The sequence below is a fragment of the Oryx dammah genome, unplaced genomic scaffold (assembly GCF_014754425.2).
Source record: "Oryx dammah isolate SB20612 unplaced genomic scaffold, SCBI_Odam_1.1 HiC_scaffold_15, whole genome shotgun sequence".
In the NCBI taxonomy this organism is placed as follows: Eukaryota; Metazoa; Chordata; class Mammalia; order Artiodactyla; family Bovidae; genus Oryx; species Oryx dammah.
The window spans coordinates 25,499,939-25,525,623 of record NW_024070199.1 but is presented as its reverse complement, the minus strand read 5'-3'; the positions used below and the strand labels follow the sequence as shown (position 1 = coordinate 25,525,623).

At 40.6% G+C, this 25,685-nt stretch overlaps 1 protein-coding gene across 7 annotated transcripts in view; it reads right to left on the bottom strand.

The window, feature by feature from the left end:
* Positions 1–5,251: 5,251 nt before the first annotated feature.
* The window catches only part of HPS5 (HPS5 biogenesis of lysosomal organelles complex 2 subunit 2), a 47,145-nt gene continuing 26,711 nt past the window's right edge, over positions 5,252–25,685 (bottom strand). For 6 of the 7 annotated variants that reach the window (XM_040255705.1, XM_040255700.1, XM_040255701.1 and 3 more), the window contains 10 exons: positions 25,526–25,675; positions 23,900–23,977; positions 23,007–23,587; positions 21,890–22,010; positions 21,532–21,687; positions 20,445–20,564; positions 18,764–18,877; positions 16,753–16,859; positions 8,246–8,516; positions 5,252–6,699 (listed from right to left, as the gene is read on the bottom strand). In XM_040255705.1, the coding sequence (XP_040111639.1) occupies positions 6,639–6,699; positions 8,246–8,516; positions 16,753–16,859; positions 18,764–18,877; positions 20,445–20,564; positions 21,532–21,687; positions 21,890–22,010; positions 23,007–23,587; positions 23,900–23,977; positions 25,526–25,675 (1,759 nt within the window). In that variant the 3' untranslated portion in view covers positions 5,252–6,638. The remainder of the gene's footprint in view (positions 6,700–8,245; positions 8,517–16,752; positions 16,860–18,763; positions 18,878–20,444; positions 20,565–21,531; positions 21,688–21,889; positions 22,011–23,006; positions 23,588–23,899; positions 23,978–25,525; positions 25,676–25,685) is intronic. The other variant, XM_040255706.1, reaches the window with a different exon arrangement.

Genomic DNA, 25,685 nt, shown 5'->3' with positions numbered 1-25,685 from the left:
ATTATTTCAACTTGGGGCTTCCTGTTCTCATCCATTCATGACAACCAATTACATAGGTCTGATCGTTACTGGGTAAAATGCTATTCCAAATATTTCAAATAAGAGTTAGTATTTATTACTGAGACACAGGCACTACGTTCTGCATTTTGTGGGTAGTTTTGCTTTACACTTATTATCTCATTTAATCCTCTGCTACCTAAGGCAGGGCTACTGTTAACCCCATTTCACAGATGTGGGAACTGAAACCTGCAGAAACAAAGCAACTTACCTGAGGCCAATCAGATAAAGAGCAGACACTCAAAGCCAGTCTGCCTCAGAAACAGCTACAAATTGGCACTTGTCAATTGCTTCTACAAGGATTAAATCATGAACTGCTGACCTTCAACATGCTCCAAAAGGAATTCAGGGTGGAGATCAAGAATGAAACACTCCAGTGATCTGGGAAAAACGGAACAAGTCTTCAGATAGCTATTTTCAGAAGACTTTAAGAGCTCAGTCCTTGCCTCTCCTCTAGAAGAGCACTAAAATCATTAATGGTGACATCTGTTCCTCCTGACCAGTAGCAAGGTTCTGCCAAAATGCGTGCTTGGCTGCAAGCACCCTCCTTCTCTAAAGTCATTTGTAACACTCCTCACCCCTACCTCTTTGGAAGTTTCTTAGAGCTATCTGAAATGCCATCTCCCAGATTATAGTGTTGTAGCCACACGTTCTGGGAAACAAACTCACTCAGGACAATGCAGATAGTGAAGTGCAGTTTATTACACCAGAGGGCCCAAGGAAGAGTCTCCTCTTAGCCAACGACCCCGACCGGCATTTGTGAAAATCTTTTATACCCCATGTGTCTGAACCCACCACTCCAAATTCCTTGAATCTTCCATAAACAAAGGGTAAATACAATCCCAATAACCCCATCATTCACGTGTTGTGTGCTCAAACAGTTAAACAATTGGCCAATAATCAATAAGCCTGAGGTTACACTCCTCCGGCTTATTGGTAGGTACAGAAAAATTTATGGCCTGTCCAGGGGGGCTCTTATCCTTCTGTTGTCGTTTCCATAGGCACTAAACACAGAGTTCATGAAGAACCTAAGCTACTCCATTTTGTTAACAGAAAAACTCCATTTTGTAAGGTTCCCGGAAAAGAGCCTTTGGAAATCCCCTGACCTCACCCCACCAGCCAGGAGCCAATCGGACCCCAGACCAGAATCTCCTGACTTAACGTTCAGGAACTTGTGGTCTACCTAGGTAACAGGGACCAATCAGAAACCAACACACAACCCTTCGAAAGAAAGTGACCAATCAGACGTCCCCCTACCTAGAAATCCTTTTTTTCATGAACACTCCCTACATAAGCAATGTAACCCAAAACCTGGGGCTCCTCCCTATAGCCGCGCTGCGTCAGTAACGGTGGGAGCCCCAGCTCGAGCTTGGTAATAAAAACTCTCTTGCTTTTGCATCGGATATCTGCTCCCTAGTGGTCATTGGGAGATTTTGCAACTTGGGCATAACAGAGTCCTTTGGAGAGGTGGCCGAGCATGATCAGCATGAACAGGCCTAAGATGGGGTCCAGGCCCTTTGAGTTCTCTCAATAGTTCTCATTTTGCCTCAAATAAAACAACTCACAGCTGTCACATTGAGCTTTTTTTTCCCTCCACAATGGACAAAGTCAGGCTAGCAGCCACTATGCTAACCCTGAAGCCCTGTTAAAACACCAGTCAGACCTGGGTGCAGGAGTAAAAGTGAGACAAGCACGGGGCAAGTGAAAGATTACAAGTTGCACTTGTAAACACTGCCTAATATCCAAGTAGACTGTTCAAATATAAATGTTTAACTGAATGGGATTTTTGCCAGCTGAACTGATCATGGCTGTATTGGGTTACTTGACATGTAAGTCTGTACTAACATAAAGGGTGAAAGGCCTCCTGTTACTGTCAGATTTTGTCATTACACAGTGACCATGCAAAAGATGGTCTAGAGGAAATCCCAGGAGGAAACTGCTTGAACTGGCACAATTGTGCAATCTTTTATGACACATCTTTCTAGGGCACGTTACATCTATCCTCATTTATCAAAAGGGTACAGAGAATTTTCTAGCATTAAAGGAAAAAAATTTCACCTGAATTTATTTTCCAAGGAAAACAAGCAAGAATACCATTCAGTTGGTAATGGACAGGGAGGCCTGGCTTGCTGCAGTCCATGGGGTCTCAAAGAGTCAGACAGGACTCAGTGACTTAACTGAACTGATAAGAAATCTATTATATTTGGTCTTCATCCCCTTTCCTGGGCACAGAGTTCCTAAAACCCTTGGAATTTCCAAAGTGATAGGTATCTTTTTGATGTTAATAAGGTGACTTCCCTGGTGGCTCAGACGGTAAACCATATGCCAATAATGCAGGACACCTAGGTTCGATCCCTGGGTCAGAAAGATCCTCTGGAGAAGGAAATGGTACCCCACTCCAGTACCCTTGCCTGGAAAATCCCATGGATGGAAGAGCCCGGTAGGCTACAGTCAGTGGGGTCACAAGGAGTCAGACACTACTAAGCGACTTTAAGGTGACTTTCGACCACACCTAAGGATGGGGGCTGGCTGACAGTGCAGCCAACCACGTGATTAGAGGGCTGGAACTCCCAGCCCTGACACTGGCCATTGGTCACTGAACTCAACCTCCAGCCTGTAACCCAAGACTGCTGCCGCTTTATCTAGGGTTCCCTGGTGGCTCAGAGGTTAAAAGCATCTGCCCGCAATGCGGGAGACCTGGGTTCAATCCCTGGGTTGTGATCTCCTGGAGAAGAAAATGGCAACCCACTCCAGTATTCTTGCCTGGAGAATCCCATGGACGGAGGAGCCTGGTGGGCTATAGTCCACAGGGTCACAAAGAGTTGGACACGACTGAGCAACTTTGCTTTTGCTCTGCTTGGTGAACATGTAGCCATCCATCTGCAGTGGCACTGGGAGAGGGCATGGAAATTCCTTGCCCCTTGCCCATACCATCCCCTCCATCCAGCTCTTCCTGAGTTATAGGATTTTATAATAAACTGATAAATCTAAGTAAGTAAAATGTGTCTCCGAGATCTGCAAGCCGCTCTAGCAAACTGAACCCAAGGAGTGGATTGTGGGAATCTCTGGTTTATAGCCAATTGAACAGAAACACAGGCACACATAGGCAATACAGTGGGTTCAGTCCCCAGACCACAGCAATAAAGCGAGTCACATGAATTTTTAGTTTTCCAGTGCATATAAAAGTTATGTTTACATTCTATGAGTCTATTAAGCATGCAATAACACTGTCTTAAAAATCAGTGTATAAGCCTTAATTTAAGAATACTTTATTGCTAAAAAAAAGTGCTAACCATTATCTGAGCCTTCAGCAAGTTGTAATTTTTTTCCTAGGAGAGGGTCTTGCCTCCATGATGGTAGCTCACTGATCAAGGTGGTGTTTCCTAAAGCTGGGGGTCACTGTGGTGATTTCTTAAAATAAGACAACACTGGAGTCTGCCACGTCATTGACTCTTCCTTCTCCTTTCACAAATGACCTCTCTGTAGCATGCAATACTTTAGAGTATTTTACCCATAGTAAGAGTTCTTTCAAAATTAGTCAATTTTCTCTCAACCCTGCCACTGCTTTGTCAATGAAGTTTATATAATTCTTTTGTTGTCATTTCAACAATTTTCCCAGCATCTTAACCAGGAGTAGATTCCATCTCAAGAAATCACTTTCTTTGCTCATCCAAAAGAAGATACTCTCTTATCCATTAAAAGTTTTATCATGTGATTATAGCAATTCAGTCGTATCTTCAGGGTCCACCTTTAATTCTAGTTTTCTTGCTCTTTGCACCACATGTGCAATTACTTCCTCCACTGAAATCTTGAACCCCTCAAAGTCACCTATGAGGGTTGGAACCAACTTCTTCCAAATACCTATTAATGTTAGTATGTTGACCTCTTCCCATGAATCATGAATGTTCTTAATGGCATCTAAAATGGTGAATTCTTTCCAGAAGGTTTTCAGTTTACTTTGCCCAGATCCATCAAAGGAATCATAATATATGGCAGCTATAATCTTATAAAATGTATTTAAGAAATATTTCAAAGTTGAAATTATTCCTTCATCCATGGACTGCAGAATGAATGTTAGCAGGCATAGAAACGTTAGTCTTTTGTATCTTTATCTTGGGCAATGAAGTACATTGTCAGTGACCAGTAACACCTTGAAAAGAATCTTTTTTTCTGAGCAGTAGGTCTCAACAGTGAGCTTAAAATATTCATTAAACCATGTTGTGAATACATGTGCTCTCATCCAGGTTTTGTGGTTCCACTTACAGAACACAGGCAGAGTAGACTTAGCCTAACTCTTAAGGCCCCAGGATGTAAATAAGCACTGGCTTCAATTCAGTCACTATCTGCATTAGCCCCTAACAGGAGAGTAAGCCTGCCCTTTGAAACTTTGAAACCAGGCATTGACTTTGCCTCTCTAGCTAGATGAAAAGTACTGGGCGGCATTCTTTTCAAATGCTGTTCCATCAACACTGAAAATCTGTTATTTAGTGTAGCAACCTTTATTAATGATCTCAGATCTTCTGGACAACTTGCTGTAGCTTCTACATCAACACTTGCTGCTTCATCTTACACAAAAGTTATGAAGACAACTTCTCTCCTTAGCCTTCATGGACCAACCTCTGCCAGCTTCAAACATTACTTCTGCAGCTTCCCCATCTCTCTCAGGCTTGCTGTGGATTACGCTCTGGCTAAAGAGAACGCTCTGGTTCGTCTGAGCGTCTATGTAGACTATTAAAACTTTCTCCGTATCAGCAACAAGGCTGTTTCACTTTTTTCCCTTTCTTCTAGTCCTCAGAGTAGCATTTTTAATTTCTATCGCATGCTTTTTCCTTCACATTCACAATTTGGCTGTTTGATGCAACAGGCCTAGCTTTCAGCCTACTCCAGCTTTCAACATGCCTTCCTCACTTAGCTTAATCATTTCTACCTTTTGATTTAAAGTGAGAGATGTGTAATTAGTTCTTCCTTTCACTTGAATACTGAAGAGGCCACTATAAGGTTATTAATTGGCCTATTACTGTGTGTCAGGCAATGGGAAGGCCTGAAGAAAGGGAAAGAGATGGGGAATAATCAGTTGAAACAGTCAGAACACACATTTCTCGATTAAGTTCACTGCCTTACGTGGGTGCAGTAACGCCACAAAACATTTACAGCAGTAATGATGAAGATTACTGACAAAGATCACCATGACAAGTAATAGTGAAAAACTCTGTATTTTGAAAGAATCACAAAAATGTGACAGAGACACAAAGTGAGGAAATGCTGTTGGAAAACTGTACTGATGGACTTACTCAATGCAAGGCTGCCACAAATCTCCCATTTGTTTAAAAAAGAACAGTGTCTGCGAAGAACAACAAAACAAAGTGCAATAAAAAGAGGGACACTTGTACAGTGTACAACCTGGACTTGTGACTGGCATCTTAGGGGCTGGCAGTTTTGTGGAAACGAGCCCTTAACCTGCAGAATTCAACGCCATCTCTGGATTGACTTTCTGATGAGTGAAAAGGACACTCAGCTGGTACTGGAGAATCCCTTGATGTGGGGAAACACACAACACACGCACCCTGCCACGTACCGGCGACCAAAACTGTTAGGATTTCCTACCAGTTAGGAAGGAACTAACTCTCTAAACTGTCAGACAGCAATTTGTGTCTCTAGTTCTCTGGCTATGTTATAAATGAAAAAAAAAGAAGTAAATCATTCAATGTATACAACATTTACATTCAAATCAAGTAACATTTTAAATCAGATTTTACATTTATTATTAATAAAACATGCTATGTTAAGTACACAGAAGCCTGAAAATGGTAATCTAGTACTTGGCTTAAATAATACAAGCACTTACTATAGTCTTTATCAATACTCAGCCTGCCTGTATCATTTAAAACAAATTTTAAAAGTGCATGATTCTTTTGGGCTACTTTATTTAGGAAAGACTGGAGTAAAACAGCTCTAGTAATGAATTAGTTTTATATAGGTTCAACTAGAAAATATCAAGCACTAGAAAAAAATATATTCTAAATTAGCTCAATTTAAATATTAATTTTCATTTTTACATTTAATTTGAATCTTCAGTGTTTCACTTATTTTATGTGTTAATTACATTCTACCAGGTCTTACTTTGGTAATTTCTTAAGTATCCCAGAAAAGATAAGAAAGGAATTCAATTTCTATCAACTACATTGTATATCTTCATATGACCAGGTTGAGAAACTTTTGCTCCCTGCATAGCAGTCATGACAGGAAAAGAATTACCCTAGTCCACCAACAAGGAACCAATAATTCTATTGTCCAGCATAAGGGCTGCACAGCTGGGGATATTCACATTCTGCTTCCTTCCAGAGCATTTTGTTTTGGCAAACAAGGACTGATTCCTTTCAAAATCCAACTTTGGTGGAAAAACACTGAGGTCACAAATTGAGCCACAAATGCAGAGGTAACAGACAGGGATGAAGGTGCTCCCAACAAGGTGCTGGGATCCCCAGTGGGACCTTTCCTTCAAGAACAAGTGTGTTCAGGAGGCTCGGGAGCACAGCTCAGTCTTTCTCAACATGTCGTGACGCCCTGCTGCGTCTTCTTCACTAGGCCTGCTGGGACCAGAGAAACCGATCACATTTCTCGAGCATGCTTTGTATCAAGGCTCTGAAATCCCAAAGAAAAGAAACAAGCAAATTTAGTTGTCATTTTTCATTCTTTTCAGAAGTAAAGGATTCAAAAAGCTGACACTCTGTGCATCAAAAGACAAAACTAACAGAGTGAAAAAGCATCCTATGAATATAACACCTTGTCCTATACAATAAGAGAAAATATTTGCAAATCATATATCTCAGAGGTTAATATCCACAATATGTAAATAACTCATACAACAAAAAACAAATAATGCAATTTAAAAATGGACAAAAAAGTTGAACAGGTACTTTTCCAAAGATGACATTCAATGGCCAATGAGCATATGAAAAGGTGTTCAACACCACTCATCACTAGGAAAATGCAAATAAAAACCATAATGAGGTATTACCTCATGCCCATTAGGATAGCTAACTATCAAAAAATAATAGTAATAACTAGTGTTGCTGGGGGTGTGGAGTAACAGGAACCCTCGTGTGTCACTGGTGGGAATGCAGAATGGTGCGGGATCCATGGAAACTAGTCCAGGAGTGTCTCAAAAAATTAAAAACAGAAGTACCATCTGATCCAGCAATTCCACACCTGGGTATACATCCAAAAGAACTGAAAGCAGGGTCTCAAAGAGAGATTTGTATCCTCATGTTCACAGCAGCATTACTCAAAATAGCAAGAGGCAGAAGCAACCCAAGTGTCTATCAAGAGATGAGCGGATAAACAAAATGTGGTTATATACACACAACGAAATACTACTCAGTCCCAGGAAAAAAGGAAACTCTGACAAATGCTGCAACACAGTTAAGGACATTATGTTAAGTGAAATAAGCCAACCACAAAAAGACACACACTATGGTCCCAGACAGAAAGAACAGTGTTTGCCAAGGAGGGGGCAGAGGGAGGAGGGGGAATCGTGGGGACAGAGTTTCAGTTCTCTAAGATGAAAAAGTTCTGGAAATTAACTGCACAATGACACAAATATATTAACACTACTGAACCAACTACTTAAAAATGGTTGACAGTAAATTTCATGTTATCTGTATTTTACCACAATTTTTAAAACTAAAAATCTTTTTTTAAAAAACTGACTTAGATGTTTAGGTGGGTGTGTGTGTGTCTCAGTCATGTCCGACTCTTTGCGACCCCAAGGACTGTAGCCCGCCAGGCTCCACCACTCATGGGATTCTCCAGGCAAGAATACTGGAGTGGATTGCCATTCCCTTCTCCAGGGGATCTTCCCGACCCAGGGCTCAAACCCTGGTCTCCTGCACAGCAGGTATTAGGTATGCGGTACAAATAATATTCCTCAAGAATTGAGTATACATCATATTTGGGTATTCACATTGACCTACAAGTGTCTTGGTCACGACTATGAACGAAGTATTACTTTAGCCTCTTCTCTTAATCACCTAAGTCAACAGAGAAGTCTCCGTCCCCCCATCTGTGAGGGGTTGGGACTATGTGATCAATACAGTCCTGTCCCCTCTGAAAATCTGTGGGATTCTACACTCCCCAAGTGCTTGTGGACAGGGCAGGACAAGGGCAGGACAGACAAGACATTAATTACCTCTGCCTCTTCTCGGCAATTCTCAGGATATCACAGGTTCTGGTAAACCTCTCTGACAGCTCCAGGGTCAAACCACATTCCTGGAGCAGTGACCAGGCCTGGTCTGGGCCCATGGCCTTAGCCAGCAGAAGGGCCACATTCTCCACAGTGATAGGGGAAGGCCCATCGCTGAAGTTCCCATCTGGTGACTGCTGGGGAGCTGGCTTTGTGCTTGCGTTCTGCACCAGATGCAGGAGAAGCTTCCACTCTTCCACAGTTTCTGGGATCCAACCTACTCAAACACACAGAAACAACGTGGGCTCTGAGCACTCTGCCTGCATAGAGGAGAAACCATTCGGAAAAATGTCTCATACCAAAACATAAAAATATTAAAAGAACATAATCTCACCATCCCGACACAAAGCTGTTTTCTGAATATTTGTTGAATAAATAGCTCAAGACAAGGAGAAGCCATGAAATTAGCCTCTACATTCTTTCATATGCTCACGCAGTAATAACCCAGGGCACACTCCATGCTAGGCACTGAATATGAACGTGAAACAGACATGATGAGCCCTGCACTGCTGCGGAGCTCACGGTCTAGTAAAGGAGAAAGAACTTAGTAAACCCGCAAACAAATCTACGCTTATAAATTGTGCTATGTGCTTGCTATAAAGGAAAAAATCAAAGAGCCATCCGAGAGACTAGCAAGTTTTGGACAGTTTTTTTTCTTTTTCTTTTTTTTTATTTTTGAGGATCAGAGGAGGGCTCTATGAGAGTGACATTTAAGCAAAGAGCTGAAAGATGAGACAAGTTTACCACACGTGAGCATGTGACCCATATGCATGTGACATACGTGCAGGGAAGGTGTCGGGAAGGAGGAGCAAAAGAGCTTACGTTTCTGATCAAGAAAACATGGAAGATGACACAGGAAGAAACTAGGTGATTTCAAGGAAATCAAAGGTGGCGGTGAGGATTGAGAATGAGATGACAGGGCCAGGTCATAAGGGACCAGCATAAGAATCTAGACTTCGAGTCAAGTGTAAGGAGTTTCAAGGAGGAGAGCCACATAACCCAGCTTTTCTTTAAAAGAACCATTCTGAGCCTCAGTAACATGGTGGAGCGAAAAGCTACCTTTGTCTCCCCCATTCATCCTACATGTTTCATGTTTCAACCAGTAAAACATTCACACCACAAAGGTGCCTGCGTCCAGCACACCGAGATACTGGAGAATTTCCCACACAAATGCATGACTGAAGGTGGTGAAAAGGAACACAGAAAGGCAGCAGAACCAAGAAACAATAGACACGGGGCCCGCAGCGCCCAGACCTCCAGCCCCAGAGAGGTTGGAGGAGCGGGGGAGGCGCCGCACACGCTCCAGTCACCCCCGAAGCCGCAGAGCCCAGGAATCTTACGACACTGGACACGGCTACCCCTTCCTACTCCCGCCTCCTCCACAACAGCAGTGGAGCCTGCCACTCAAGGGACGCTGAGCAGGAGGTGCGCCAGGCGGCTATGCCAGCAACACTGGCAGAAGTAAGGCATCCATGGCCCCGCAGGTACAAGAAGTGATAATGAAGGCCACGGGGCAGTCAGAGGTGGTGGGCACCAAGTGAGGACTTTCAAACATGAACAGAAGCAGCTGAGGCGAGAGAGACCCAAAATGTGTGCTATGGCGCCATCTGCTGGACAACAAAGGAAAGGCCTCTAGTCTCTAACCTATTGTGTTAGAATCAAGCAGAGAGGTTACTTGCCAGTAGAGAACAATTTCATCAAGCATCATGAAGAACCATAGTAACACTTTATCACAAAAGGACAATGGCAATTTTCCAGTAACCAAACTTCAAGTTACAGAATATTGTGAGCTAACTGATAAGAGAATTCAAAACAGCCTTCATGAAGAAAGTCCAAGAGCTACAAAAAAAGAGCAAAACAGAGAGGCAGTTCAATGAACTCAGGAATAAAAGTGAACAGAGGGGAAAAAAATGAATGAACAGAGGAATACTTTACAAAGAGTTTAAAACTCTAAAAAAGGAGGACTTCTTCAGTGATCCAGTGATTGACTCTCCATTTCCAATGCAAGGGGCACACACGTCATGGGATGCAAGGAGGGTTGTGTCCACAAATCAATTCACATGAACACATTAACAAAATCAAGGACGAAAACCATAAGATCATTTCAATAGATGCAGAAAAAGCATATGACAAGATTCAATGCCCATTTATGATTTAAAATATTCAATAAAGTGGGTATAGAAAGAACATAACGCAACATAAAAAGGCCATATATGACAAATCCACAACTAATACCATTTTCAATGATGAAAAACTGAAAGCTAGTCCTCTAAAATCAGGAACAAGATAAGGATGCCCACTCTTACCATTCTTATTCAGCATAGTACTGGAAGTCTTCCGGTAGAGCAATCAGGCAAGAAAAAGAAATCAAAGGCATGCAAGTTGGAAAGGAAGAAGTGAAACTCACTATTTGTGGATGACGTGATTTTATATACAGAAAACCGTGAAGACAAGAACTATTAGAAATAAAAAATGAATAAAGTTGCAGGGTACAAATCAACATTCAAAAAATCTGTTGCACGGGCTTCCCTGGTGGCTCAGTGGTAAAGAATCCATCTGTCAATGAACGAGTTGAGGGTTCGATTCCTGGGTCAGGAAGATCCCACATGCCACAGAGCAACTAAGTCTATGCACCACAACCACTGAGCCTGTACTGTGCTCCAGAGTCCGGGAGATGCAACTACTGAGCCCACATGCTGTCAACTACTGAAGCCTGGGAACTTAGAGCCTGTGCTCCACAAGAGAAACCCACAAAGAGAAACCCATGCAGCAATGAAGACCTAGCAGAGCTACTACTAAGTAGCTAAATAAAATTATTTTTAAAAATCTGTTGCATTTCTATACACTAACAATGAGCTAGCAGAAAAAGAAATTAAGAAAACAACTCAATTTACAATGAAAACAAAAAGAATAAAATATTTATAAATAGGCTTAACCAAGAGACGGCAAGAGTGAACGTCGACATTCTAGGAATCAGCGAACTAAAATGGACTGGAATGGGTGAATTTAACTCAGATGACCATTATATCTACTACTGCAGGCAGGAATCCCTCAGAAGAAATGGAGTAGCCATCATGGTCAACAAGAGAGTCCGAAATGCAGTACTTGGATGCAATCTCAAAAACGACAGAGTGATCTCTGTTCATATCCAAGGCAAACCATTCAATATCACAGTTATCCAAGTCTATGCCCCAACCAGTAATGCTGAAGAAGCTGAAGTTGAACGGTTTTATGAAGACCTACAAGACCTTCTAGAACTAACACCCAAAAAAGATGTCCTTTTCATTATAGGGGACTGGAATGCAAAAGTAGGAAGTCAAGAAACACCTGGAATAACAGGCAAATTTGGCCTCGGAATGCAGAATGAAGCAGGGCAAAGACTAATAGAGTTTTGCCAAGAAAATGCACTGGTCATAGCAAACACCCTCTTCCAACAACACAAGAGAAGACTCTACACATGGACATCACCAGATGCTCAACACCAAAATCAGATTGATTATATTCTTTGCAGCCAAAGATGGAGAAGCTCTATACAGTCAACAAAAACAAGACCAGGAGCTGACTGTGGCTCAGATCATGAACTCCTTATTGCCAAATTCAGACTCAACTTGAAGAAAGTAGGGAAAACTGCTAGACCATTCAGGTATGACCTAAATCAAATCCCTTATGATTATACAGTGGAAGTGAGTAATAGATTTAAGGGCCTACATCTGATAGACAGAGTGCCTGATGAACTATGGAATGAGGTTCGTGACACTGTACAGGAGACAGGGACCAAGACCATCCCCATGGAAAAGAAATGCAAAAAAGCAAAATGGCTGTCTGGGGAGGCCTTACAAATAGCTGTGAAAAGAAGAGAGGTGAAAAGCAAAGGAGAAAAGGAAAGATATAAGCATCTGAATGCGAAGTTCCAAAGAATAGCAAGAAGAGATAAGAAAGCCTTCTTCAGTGATCAATGCAAAGAAATAGAGGAAAACAACAGAATGGGAAAGACTAGAGATCTCTTCAAGAAAATTAGAGATACCAAGGGAACATTTCATGCAAAGATGGGCTCGATAAAGGACAGAAATGGTATGGACCTAACAGAAGCAGAAGGTATTAAGAAGAGGTGGCAAGAATACACAGAAGAACTGTACAAAAAAGATCTTCACGACCCAGATAATCATGAAGGTGTGATCACTAATCACAGCCAGACATCCTGGAACGTGAAGTCAAGTGGGCCTCGGAAAGCATCGCTACGAACAAAGCTAGTGGAGGTGATGGAATTCCAGTTGAGCTGTTTCAAATCCTGAAAGATGATGCTGTGAAAGTGCTGCACTCAATATGCCAGCAAATTTGGAAAACTCAGCAATGGCCACAGGACCAGAAAAGGTCAGTTTTCATTCCAATTCCAAAGAAAGCCAATGCCAAAGAATGCTCAAACTACCACACAATTGCACTCATCTCACATGCTAGTAAAGCAATGCTCAAAGTTCTCCAAGCCAGACTTCAGCAATACGTGAACCGTGAACTTCCTGATGTTCAAGCTGGTTTTAGAAAAGGCAGAGGAACCAGAGATCAAATTGCCAACATCCGCTGGATCATGGAAAAAGCAAGAGAGTTCCAGAAAAACATCTATTTCTGCTTTATTGACTATGCCAAAGCCTTTGACTGTGTGGATCACAATAAACTGTGGAAAATTCTGAGAGAGATGGGAATACCAGACCACCTGACCTGCCTCTTGAGAAATCTGTATGCAGGTCAGGAAGCAATAGTTAGAACTGGACATGGAACAACAGACTGGTTCCAAATAGGAAAAGGAGTACGTCAAGGCTATATATTGTCACCCTGCTTATTTAACTTATATGCAGTGTACATCATGAGAAACGCTGGACTGGAAGAAACACAAGCTGGAATCAAGACTGCCAGGAGAAACACCAATAACCTCAGATATGCAGATGACACCACCCTTATGGCAGAAAGTGAAGACGAACTAAAAAGCCTCTTGATGAAAGTGAAAGTGGAGAGTGAAAAAGTTGGCCTAAAGCTCAACATTCAGAAAACGAAGATCATGGCATCTGGTCCCATCACTTCATGGGAAATAGATGGGGAAACAGTGGAAAGTGTCAGACTTTATTTTTGGGGGCTCAAAAAATCACTGCAGATGGTGACTGCAGCCATGAAATTAAAAGACGCTTACTCCTTGGAAGAAAAGTTATGACCAACCTAGATAGTATATTCAAAAGCAGAGATATTACTTTGCCAACTAAGGTCCATCTAGTCAAGGCTATGGTTTTTCCTGTGGTCATGTATGGATGTGAGAGCTGGACTATGAAGAAGGCTGAGCGCCGCAGAATTGATGCTTTTGAACTGTGGTGTTGGAGAAGACTCTTGAGAGTCCCTTGCACTGCAAGGAGATCCATCCAACCAGTCCATTCTGAAGGAGATCAGCCCTGGGATTTCTTTGGAAGGAATGATGCTAAAGCTGAAAGTCCAGTACTTTGGCCACCTCATGCGAAGAGTTGACTCATTGGAAAAGACTCTGATGCTGGGAAGGATTGGGGGCAGGAAGAGAAGGGAACGACCGAGGATGAGATGGCTAGATGGCATCATTGACTCGATGGACGTGAGTCTGAGTGAACTCCGGGAGATGGTGATAGACAGGGAGGCCTGGCGTGCTGCGATTCATGGGGTCGCAAAGAGTCAGACACGACTGAGCAACTGAACTGAACTGACTTAACCAAGGAGGTGAAAAACCTGTACACTAAAAACTATAAGACAAAGTTGAAAGAAACTGAAGGAGGCACAAATAAATGGAAAGATACTGCCTGCTCAGGGACTGAAAGAATTAATACTGTTAAAATGTCCATATTCCCAAAGCATGCTATAGATTCAATGCAATTCTTACTGAAATCCCAGAAACAGTTTTTCACAGAAATAAGACAAAATATTCTAAGATTTATATGTAACCATGAAAGACCCCAAATAGCCAAAACAATCCTGAATGAAAAGAACAAAGCTGGAGATATCACACGCCTTGATTTCAAACTATATTACAAAACCATAGTAATTAAAATAGCATGGTAGTGGCAGAAAAACAGATACATAGATCAATGGAATACAACTGAGAGTCCAGAAATAAACCCATACATGTATGGACAATTAATATAAAACAAAGGAACAAGGCACATCCAACGGAGAAAGGGTAGTGTCTTAAATAAATGGTGCTGGGGACACTGTTGGGGACTTTTTTTTGCATGAGGCACAAAAAAAGTAGACCACTACCTCACACCATACACAAGTACCAACTCCAAATGGATTAAAGACTTAAATAGACTCAAAACCATTAAACTAGAAGAAAACAAAGACAGAGCTCTCTTTGACATCAGTCTTAGCAATATCTTTCTAGATAGGTCTCCTCAGGCAAGGGAAACTAGCAAAAATAAGCAAACAGGACTACATCAAACTAAAAAGCTTCTGCACAGCAGAAGAAACCATCCATAAAATGAAAAGATGATCTACCAAATGGGAGAAGGTATTTAAAATGGTAAGGGGTTAATAAGCAAAAATACACAACCAGATGAAAAATTGGCCAAAGGTGCTAAATAAACATTTCCCCAAAGATGACATACACGTGAAAAGCATGTGAAAAGATGTTACACATCACTGATTACTAGAGAAATGCAAATCAAAACCATATGCGATACCACTTCATACATAATAGCTATCATCAAGAAGTCTACGAATAGCAAATATTGGCAAGGATGCAGAGAAAAAGGAACTCTGTATACTGTTGGGAATGTAAACTGACACAGCCACTGTCAAAAACAGGAAGGTCTCTCAAAAAACCTGAAAACAGAACTACCATCTGATCCAGCAATCCCACTTATAATATTTATCCAAAGAATATGGAAACTGGAAAAGATACATGCACCCCTGTGCTCACTGCAGCACTATTTACAATAGCCAAGATGTGGAATCAACCTAAGTGCCCCTCAATAGATGAATGGATAAAGAAGACGTGATTCACACACAGACGATGGAATACTTCTCAGCCATTAAAAAAAAGAAGGAATCTTGCCATTGGCGGAACATAGGTGGACCTTGAGGCTATTATGCTAAGTGAAATAAGTCAAAGACTACAGGATTTCACTCATAGGTGGAATACACACACACACACACAAACAAATAAATGAACAAACCAAACAAAACCAAACATGCAGCTGCAGAGCCCAGAGCAGTGGGCACTGGAGGGGGTGGAGCCAGGGCAGGGTCAGGGGGTAAATGGAATAAACCTGATGACGGATGGAAAGTAAATCTTTAGCAGTGGCCACTCCATAGACTACAAAAAAGTGAAAAGCGTTGTACACATAAAACTTATATAATGTGATAAACCAATGTTACCTCAATAAAAAAGTTTTAATTGGAAAAACTTATGAGATATATATTGGGCAGTAAGATCAACAAGCTTTAAAGTGATAAAATGAGTTAGGAGAGAGAAATGTCAAGAAAAGACCCTCATTTAATATACTAAGGGTGAGAACAGCTATTATTATTATTATATTAACAAAACATTAAGAGTACTTTTATCTGGGTAGGAAGAATTTTAGGTGATATTTTCAGTTATTATTGCTATAGTTGTGACATCTGAAGCTAACCCTTGCCAGTCACCTGGTTTCTTTGCTTGGTTCTAACTTTCCTTCTTCTATACCAACAGCGCTGAAACGAAAAAGCCAGTAGGTCACGTTGCTACATGAAGGATCCTGATGTCATGCTGTGGGTACCTCTGCATTGAGATGAATAAAGCAACTCTACAAATCAGACCAAGACCACCTCTCTGAGTGTAGGATAAACTCTCAGACTTCAATGTGTCAAAATCCTGGCCTCCTGTCATTTTATCTGTACTGAATTGATGAAAATTAAAATTAAAAAAAAAAAAAACGTACCTAAATACTTGTAAAGGCTTAGGAAAATCTGACTGCTACTCTAATTCATCTTAATGATCTCTAACTTTGGGCTGTGTAAAAAGGCAACATGATGCAGAGAAAAAAACCTGAGCACAAGCTTTAGAGATGGTTGGACCTGGCCTGAACATCAGTTCCAGCAGTAACCAGTTGTATGACTGTGGGGAAACTAACTGTCCTTTTTCTGAGCCTCAATTACACTTTCTGTAAAATAGAAGTAACAGTAACTATCCCACAGGTTTGTTATTTCATTTAAACTAGATGGAAAAGCATCTAGCAGAATGCCTCACACATTAGGCACTCATGAAACAGAAAAGTTGCCTGCAGTTTATTTCTGGTTACGATTTCACAATATACCAAATAGCAAGGATCAAAAAAACTCCACGAATTTGACAAGTAGCTAGAATAAAGAATATGATCACTGAAATGTTTACCACATTTCTTTACCGGAAAGTCTGTAGTGACTTCTAAAATACTATAACCAAGAGTAACCAATTGGAATTTACATACCATTATCCCCTTCCATCAGGCTCATATCATTCAGATACACAATGTTGGTGAAGGCCTCTCTTCTTCTCTCCAGCTCCAAACAGAGAATAAGATATCCAGGCCAGAAACTTTAAAGAGACCAAAGTTGGTGAGAAGAATAAAAGACAGTGAATTTATATGGCATTGTGCTGTCCAACACAGTAATATTAGCCACATGTGGCTATTTACATTGATTTATTTTTGGCTGTGCCATGAAGCATGTGGGATCTTAATTTCCCAACTAGTTCCCACGTTCCCTGCACCTTGGAAGCATAGAGTCTCATCCACTGGACTGCCACAGGGAAGTCCCTATTTACATTTAAATTAAATAAAATTTAAAAGCCAGTTCTTCAGTTGACCGATACGTATTTCAAGGACTTAATGGCCACATGTGACTAGTGACTACCATATTGGACAGTGTGATAAAATATTTTTAGAATACTTTCATTCCCTCAGAAACTAGAGCACTTATGAAAAAACAAAAATTAAAGTTAGTGATAAATACTAATTCCCTGGTGGCTCAGACAGTAAAGAATCTGCCTGCAATGCAGGAGACTTGTGTTTAATCCCTGGGTTGGGAAGAACCCCCAGGGGAGAAAATGGCAACCCATTCCAGTATTATTGCCTGGGAAATCCCATAGACAGAGGAGCCTGGTCCATGGGGTCACAAAGAGTCAGACGCAACTAAGCATGCACTCAAGGCCAAGCCCCAACTATCAGACTTTTTTAAGCTTATGTACTTTATAAACTTTAAGGTTTAACACAAAACGAGCATATTTCTTACGCAAACATGCAAACTTTGGCAGCTCTCCTTGACTCTCCCCTTCCTCACTTCCTATACCAGTACCTACAGCTCCCACTGTGTGTTCCTTTGACATGTCCCACCGGCCATGCTCCTTCTGTTGCCCTGGAATCAATTCAGTCATACCTGAATTACTGCACCAGGTTCCTAGCTGGCCTTTATTTCTTGTCTCCAATCTTTCTCACGTATGAACCAAAAGCCTTCATTTGTCATGCCATTTTTGTACCAAAAAGTTTAAAAGGGTCTCCACTGATCATAAATTCTTTTAACCACCTTTCAAGGTCTAATATGATCTCATGACCCACCACCTGGCCAGTCTCACCTCTCATTAGTGAAAGTGAAGTCATGTCCGACTCTTTGAAACCCCGGGGACTGTAGCCCCCAAGGCTCCTCCATCCATGGGATTCTCCAGGCAAGAACACTGGAGTGGGTTGCCATTTCCTTCTCCAGGGGATCTTCCCGACCCAGGGATCGAACCCAGGTCTCCTGCATTGCAGGCAGACGCTTTCACCTCTGGGAAGCACCCCTCATTACCAATGAACAAATATGCATCAAGTGCCTACTACTTTATGAACTATGCACCCAGGGAAAAGGAAGATGAAGGTCCCTGTCTCCAGAAGACTGTAATCCTGGGGATGCCAAAGATAACATGAGATAACACCTTTGGGCTATAAATAACTGACTAATATGTGATGCAGATAAAAAGCCATGTCAGTTTTCATGGCCTTGATCTTGCTGTTTGTCTCACCTGACCTGCCCTCTACGTGGCTCATTTTTAAATACAGACCCTCCCCATTCTTAGGGCTTACCTCCATGTCTTACCTCCTCTGGTGAAGTCCTTCACCAGAAGTTCTACTGAGCCTGTTCTGATCTCTCCCTTCCCAGAAACTGTATCAATTACAACTTGTATCACACAGCCTGGTACTTAACTAACTATACCTGAGAGCTGGAGTGACCAACTAAGCAGAAGGGGGAGAGAGGGACAGGCAAGGACCAGTCTCATGTACACACAAAATAAAATATGCTCACAATTTAAAACAAAAAAAGACCTTTATTAGCACTTAAAACCAAAAAGCACTTTAGCCAAAAAAAAAAAAAGACAAAGCATATACCTTCAGTCCCTTAACTACAAAGTTATTAACTAAAACGACTCTAACCTTAACTTCAGCTTCTAGGAAAGTTCTCACTTACCCATGAGATCTACAGATGTCAGTCATTTTCTCTTTTGTTGTAAAATCTGCAGGAAGTTTAATCAGATGAAGGATGAGCTGACTATAACCCCAAGAAAACAAGTGGGAATGAGGCCTAAGAATTGAAAAAATATCAGTAAATTAGATAGGAAATAAACTCTACAAAAATGCTTATTTGTCAGCTAATAGGTAAGAATAGAGTTTAATTATATTTTTTCCATCATTATATTTTTCAAACATTTCTACTTGACTTTCGAAACATTAAAATCACTGTCTTTCCTATGACAAATACCTGTTTACTTTTTTTAATTATATATTTTAAAAATCAAAAGAAAATTCAAAATTCTATCATTCACAGATAGCCATTTTATATCTTCAGACCTTTTTTCTAGGCATGTAAGACAGGCATTTTGGGAACTTTTAAAAAGTTTCTTTAGGAAAAAAACATAAGGAACATATTTGATATATTACAAGCATCAATATGTATTTTTTTATGAATTCTGGGTTTTTTAAATACCTTATTCAAGACTCTATATTGTATTTGGTTGCACTGAACAGCTTCAGCTGCATGCAACAAATTCTGATAAATTCTCTTTTCATTTTTGTTCTGTTACAAATGTTTTTTTAATTTTCCTTGTTACAGATTCTTAGCTACACCCATCATTCCAAAGTGGACATTTAATTTCCAAATACATGGGGCTTTTAAAGTATCCTTGATATTAATTTCTCATTTTTATATTAATTTCTCATTAAATGCTTCTCCTCTGTAACCACCATCTATGTCTTTTCTGTCTTTTAACTTTATTAAGGCTTTCAATGGCTGAATCAAAAATCTCTCTCCATAAATGTAACATTGCACTTGAAAATACACGGGTTATTTTCAAGTATCTTTTGATACTGCTTTCTAACATAATTTCACAGTGGTAAGAGAACAGACTCTATGATTTCAATACCTTTAGACCATGAAATTTTTCCACCTTGTTTTATGTCCCTGGATATGTTCCAGTGTCTCCTGGTTTATAATCTTTCAGAATCTGAACAGAATTTATACCCTGCTGTTGTGTGAAAATTGTATGAATCTTAACTATGTTGAATTGGTTCATAGTGCTTTTCAGGTCTACTAAATCCTTCTGACTTTTCTATTCATTCTATTAATTATTCCAAGTTTGATATTGAAACTCCAACTAAAAAATAATTGTAACATACAGTGGAACTATATGTAACTTTGTTCTGTATTTTCCAAGTCTCCTATAAAGGTGTTATCTTACTTTCACAATTTAAGAAAGAAAAAAAATTCCTAGATTACGTATTGTCTAGAAATCCCTTGGCAAATTTCTAGGAAGAAAACACACAAACAATACACACACACTTTTCCCTCTAACACAAGTTTAATCACCAAGTTCTTAATGTTGGTCCATGGAAAAGTTTCAGAGGCCAAGTTCAATTCGTGCAAAATTCTCCATGAATGTGTATTTTTCTGACAGGAATCATCAGATTCTCAAAGGCTCTGTGATTCAAAACAAATGTTCAGAACTACTAGGCAGTACACTCAGTCTGATTACTAACATGACTTGGGTAACTCTCTTCCACAGCTGTTCCTAAAGCAAGCCCTGAATGCTCTATGTGAATAAACTAGCTCCATTCCAAAGAAGCAGCCAAGCTTAGAAATGACTCCTTTATACCTGGGGTTTCCTTCATCATCCATAGTGCTGGTGCTTGGGGGAGCATCATGGGACACAGCCAAAAGCAGCCAATCCAACCTTAAAGACTCTGGCTGTAGAAGGGACTCAAGGAAGGATGGCCTAAGAGAAAGTAGAGAGAAAAATTACCAATATTCACGTTGAGAAAGGAAAGATAAAATGTGCAGATGTGACAAGAATGTTATTAAGGGATCAATATAGTGGACGAAACAACTTGAAAAACCTTCTGCTACAAAATGGATAGAAGTGCTGGTGAAAATCTAGTAGCTTTTTAAATGAACAGCTGAGCTTCAAGACAAAAAGGAAAACACCAAAGAGCAAAAAAAGAAAGAAAGAAAGAAATACTAGTATATCAAATGTGAACCAATCAGAAAAGGAGAGAGGGGAAGTTGCCATTCTCAATAATCAAAACACACAGTAAACATGTGCGTTTACTGCCACGGAGAGATAGGAAAAGAGGCCTCAGCCCAAAGAGGCTGAGAGAGCTGGAACTGAGGGCCACCCCCAGAAAGCTGGGATATCATTACAAAAAGGTGGCAGAAAATCCACTCACTGGCAGGGAAAACAAGGAAGCTTATCAGTCTTAGCCTAGGCCCTGAAGCAGGAGTTTAACTTCACACTGTTGATCTGAGACTCTCTGAGAGGGAGAGGGGCAGGACAGAGAAGTGTGGTTAGGGGCATATGTGTGATGCGTACTGTGATCTGTGAAAAAGTGGTACATGACTGCCAAAATCCTCCTCTTCTACAGCAGGTACCTCAATTCTGTGGCAGTCAACAGTAAACAGGTTTCAACTGATTATATGAAAGAAACAATGCTCTATCAAGAGAAACTCAAAGTCACTCAGTCCTGTCCGACTCTGCGAACCCATGGACTATACAGTCCATGGAATTCTCCAGGCCAGAATGCTGGAGTGGGTAGCTGTTCCCTTCTCCAGGGGATCTTCCCAACCCAGGGATCAAACTCACATCCCCCACATTGCAGGTGGATTCTTTACCAGCTGAGCCACAAAGGAAAGGAAAGTCTTTATAAAAAAAGAGAGAGAGTCTGCAAATATTCTTTCCTTCTCACCGTTGATCTTCGGGCCTTGATTTCACCAGACTGTCTAAATAGGCCAAAAACTGAACAGGATTATGATGACAAAGTTGCATGACATCTGAAGGCAAAATGGATGGGTAAAACCTGATTAAGGATCGAAGGGCTGATTCTCCAAATTTCTCGTACAATCTGCATTTAAAAACAAAACACGTTAGTCTCCAACTTCAGTAAGATAACATAACCTGGTTACATTATCTACATATTTATTAGAAATGAAAATAAATATACTAACAGGAAGCTGCTCAACATGTGATAGAGGAAAACTTTAGAGACTAAGACCAAGAAAATGCCTGGGCTTTAATGCACAGGAACAATATACAGGACCACTCACCGGGCAGCATACGCAATCAACAAAGGACTGTCAAAAGGAACCGAGTCCTCCAATAACTTTAATCTTGTTGGAAGGTCTCCTTCTTCCATCTTTATATATGTAGGACTGGAACTCACCATTTCTAAAAGACAAAGCACACCCTTTTCCCTTCATCTCATAGCAGCTGAAAAAACTTAATTCACGAACACATTAATCAATAATCACTAGTCCTCTACCTACTGTGTGCAAGTCCCAACAACATTTGTAAAGCATCACCGGAGAGACAAAAACACAAGAGAGACAAAGAGATTTAAGAACCTTAAAATCAAACTGGGAGACAAAGCATAGTTAATAAGACAAAGGAACAGATAACCAATATGTAAGTGACTATTACTATTGAAAAAGCCTTTTTACATGTGTTATCCATATTACATATATAAGCTATATAGTATATATACCTAGTACATATGTACCATTAATGCCAAAGTCTTTAATTTTTTTTCCAGAACTGGTATCCCTAATCCATCTTTTGGAACGTCCGTCCTGGGTGGACATATTAGCAAGAAATAAACTATTCTATCTGCATTACTACGAAGTATCACAGCACTTGAGCCTGCTCAGCTATTATGATCTCTCTGTGCCTGACTTTCCTCACCTACTAAAGAGAATGCCACCATCCACTCCAAGTGTCGGAAGGAAGAAAGGAAACGATGCCAGAAAGGGGGTTAGCGTTAATAACTAGCACATGTAAGTACTTAATAAACAGGACATACGATCTCTCTATCAGTAAGTTACGTTAGGGATTTTCTGGTTTTCACATATCAACGTTTATGAAATTTTGCTTAAATCCAACTTCTCCAACACTGCTATCTCATTTTCTCAATGACTGTGAGAAAAATAAAACCAATTTCTTATAATAGCTGCAAAAACTATTTAAAACTAAATTGAGTTGTAGATCAATTTCTTAAAAAAGGGAACAATCTCAACAGAAAACAAAATTAAATTGAGTAGAAAACTAAATGGATGGTTGACCAGAACAGAGATGATTTCTACTTATATATTTTTCTTTAAACTTAAGCATGTCAACATGTTATTGACCTCTATACAAATTTTTATCTTTAGTAAGGCAATCTATTACCTTTCAATCCTTCAATAAAAGTATCCCAAACACAAGGACTTTTAGGGTAACTCAGCTTGATGCTCTCCTTTGCTCTTTTCAAATCCAGAAGAAAAAAGTACTTCTTTAGGAACTGACAAGTCAGCATTTCAAGAGAACACTGCTGCAGAGGGTGGTCCCCACGCCCACTGGCACCTTCGATCTCAGAATTGAATACACTCAGTTCCAAACACAATGTTGTCAATTCAGCCAGATCCTTCTGAAGACTGTCTGCTATACTCCAAGGAGAACATATTTGGAAAATGTCATCATCCAAGGGCTCCCTCAGACTATTTACAGATTCACATGCTATTTGATCAACAGTTTCTTCATTGCCTAAAGAGTCCCTTTCTTCTTTTTCATATTCTTCATCTAATATTCCCTTTTTTGACTCATCAAGCAATAGCATATCCTGGTTTGATTCCATGGATGAGCTGCCAGTATCTGAAATGCCTGAGAAGTCCTTCATGGCAAATGTCTTTTCTAACTGTGAAAGCCACTCCCATAAAACCATTCTCAGGGACTTCGGTTCAAATAAAACCAGTGGGTCCTGTAGCTTGGTCCTATACAAGACAGACAAGTATGAAACTTACATTTTATGTGGTTTTTCAAAAACAAATTGTTTCATGTTAAATAAGCCTAACACAGACAACATTACTTATCTGAATAAATGTTACTTTTCAATATTTTTTTTCAACTCTTTAAATAAAAATGATCTTCGTATAAACACAACACAGAGAACATTAACTTAGTACTACTTCTTGAATTCCAATGCCCAGTGAAGCTACCTCTGCCTCATACTGTCCCAGAACCACTACTTATGATCTCAAAAAGTCACTCTTACTTACTATAAAACTTCATTCACAAATACTCACATTGCTTCTGCTGTTGCCATTGTGAGCTCTTGGAACTTGTCCTCTTCTGGAGGGCAACTAATTATTTCTTCTTTTTCTCTAGAAAAGTATGAAAAAAGTTACAGGGGATTAGAACTTCCTTGGGTAAATACTTCTAAGTGCTCACTAAATGGTACCTATTGTACTTAATGTTACATGAAGCAAACAGACAAGTATAAAAAAAAATGGTCCATGGCTTTAAGATGAGTAAGCGCAAGTCAGAAAGAAAGGCATGAAAAAATAACTCTATTACCAAAGAGAACAAAATAAATGCTAAAGAGCAGAACAAGCACTGTACTCTGGGCACAGAAAAAGGAATAATTACTCTGACTAGGCAATCAAGAGGGCTTTCCAGGTGGGGCTAGTGGTAAAGAACCCACCTGCCCCTGCAGAAGACGTAAGAGACACGGGTTCAATCCCTGGGTCAGGAGGATCCCCTGGAGAAGGGCATGCAACCCACTCCAGTATTCTTGCCTGGAGAATCCCATGGATGGAGGATCCTGGCAGGCTATAGCCCATGGAGTCACAAAGAGTCAGACCCAACTGAACAACTTAGCACAGCACACAGGCAATCAAGATCCCCAAGGAGGTAGTATTTGCCTTAGGAAACAACGGGAGAAAATACTGCAGGTGGGAGAAATGGCGTGAAGAAAAGCAGTGAGGTATCCACACCCAGTCCTCTGACGGGACTAGAATTCCAACTGCTTAGAAGGATATGGCTAGAAATGAGGCTGGAAAGGTCGGCTCAGGTCAGACTGAGGCCTGCCTTAAATACAAATGCCACAGCACTATCTGTACTTTTTTCTGACATTTATATATATGGTTTCATAACTAAGCCACTCTAAAGGTAACACCCTTTAATCTCATCTGTCTGTCCAATACACACTGGCTCCATGGGTCTATCTCAGTTCCTGGTGATGCTGAGCTTGTGTACTTCCAATGCCCAGATCACCTGAACTATGAGAAAAGGCAGAGAAAAGATAAGATACACTGTGCCAGTCCAAGAGCTCTGCTGCAACTCCATAACACAAGGACTAAGCCACCAGCATATCATTGGAAGATACACAACATCATCAATGCCAAAGCTCTTGTCTTATGGCCAGAGAGCATTACTCACCAACATCACTGTGCTAGTCAGAAGCAGAATCAGAACAAGGCCTCAATCCCTGGTCATCCTATTCTAATACACCTTTGTTAACACCCTAGACATCTGAAGAGATCTGGAGGTGGGGGAAGTTGTTCAGGGGAAAGATAGAAGAGGCGCTCAATTAAAATTCTGTCTCAGGAATTCTCTCCTAGCAGTCCAGTGGTTAGGACTCTGCTTCCACTGCAGGGGACATGGGTTTGATATCTGATCAAGGAACTTAAGATCCTGCATGCTGCACAGCACGGCCACAAAAAAAAATGTGTCTCAACAGACTTGCTATTGGTTGATGTAATTTTCCAATACTTACTTTGCAGTATTTACAATTTTTATAAGCTACACAATCTACAATGAAGAGAGTTATTGTGTGCCTTCTTCTTTAAAAAAAAATGTAGTTTATGGCTCTCTTCAAACTGACAACTATGTCCTCTAGAATTTACACAGACTTCTCAGCAACAACTTACTCAGTGTCTTCCTCCTTTGGGCAAGTGACTGGACCCACATCCTCTTCACAGGACTGCTCATCACCCCTAGGTTCTTGTCTCACTTTCAGATCAGGGCTTGTATGAAGGGTGCCAATCTTCTCAGTAGTTTTACGCACAAAGCTGGAAACACTGGAGGTCA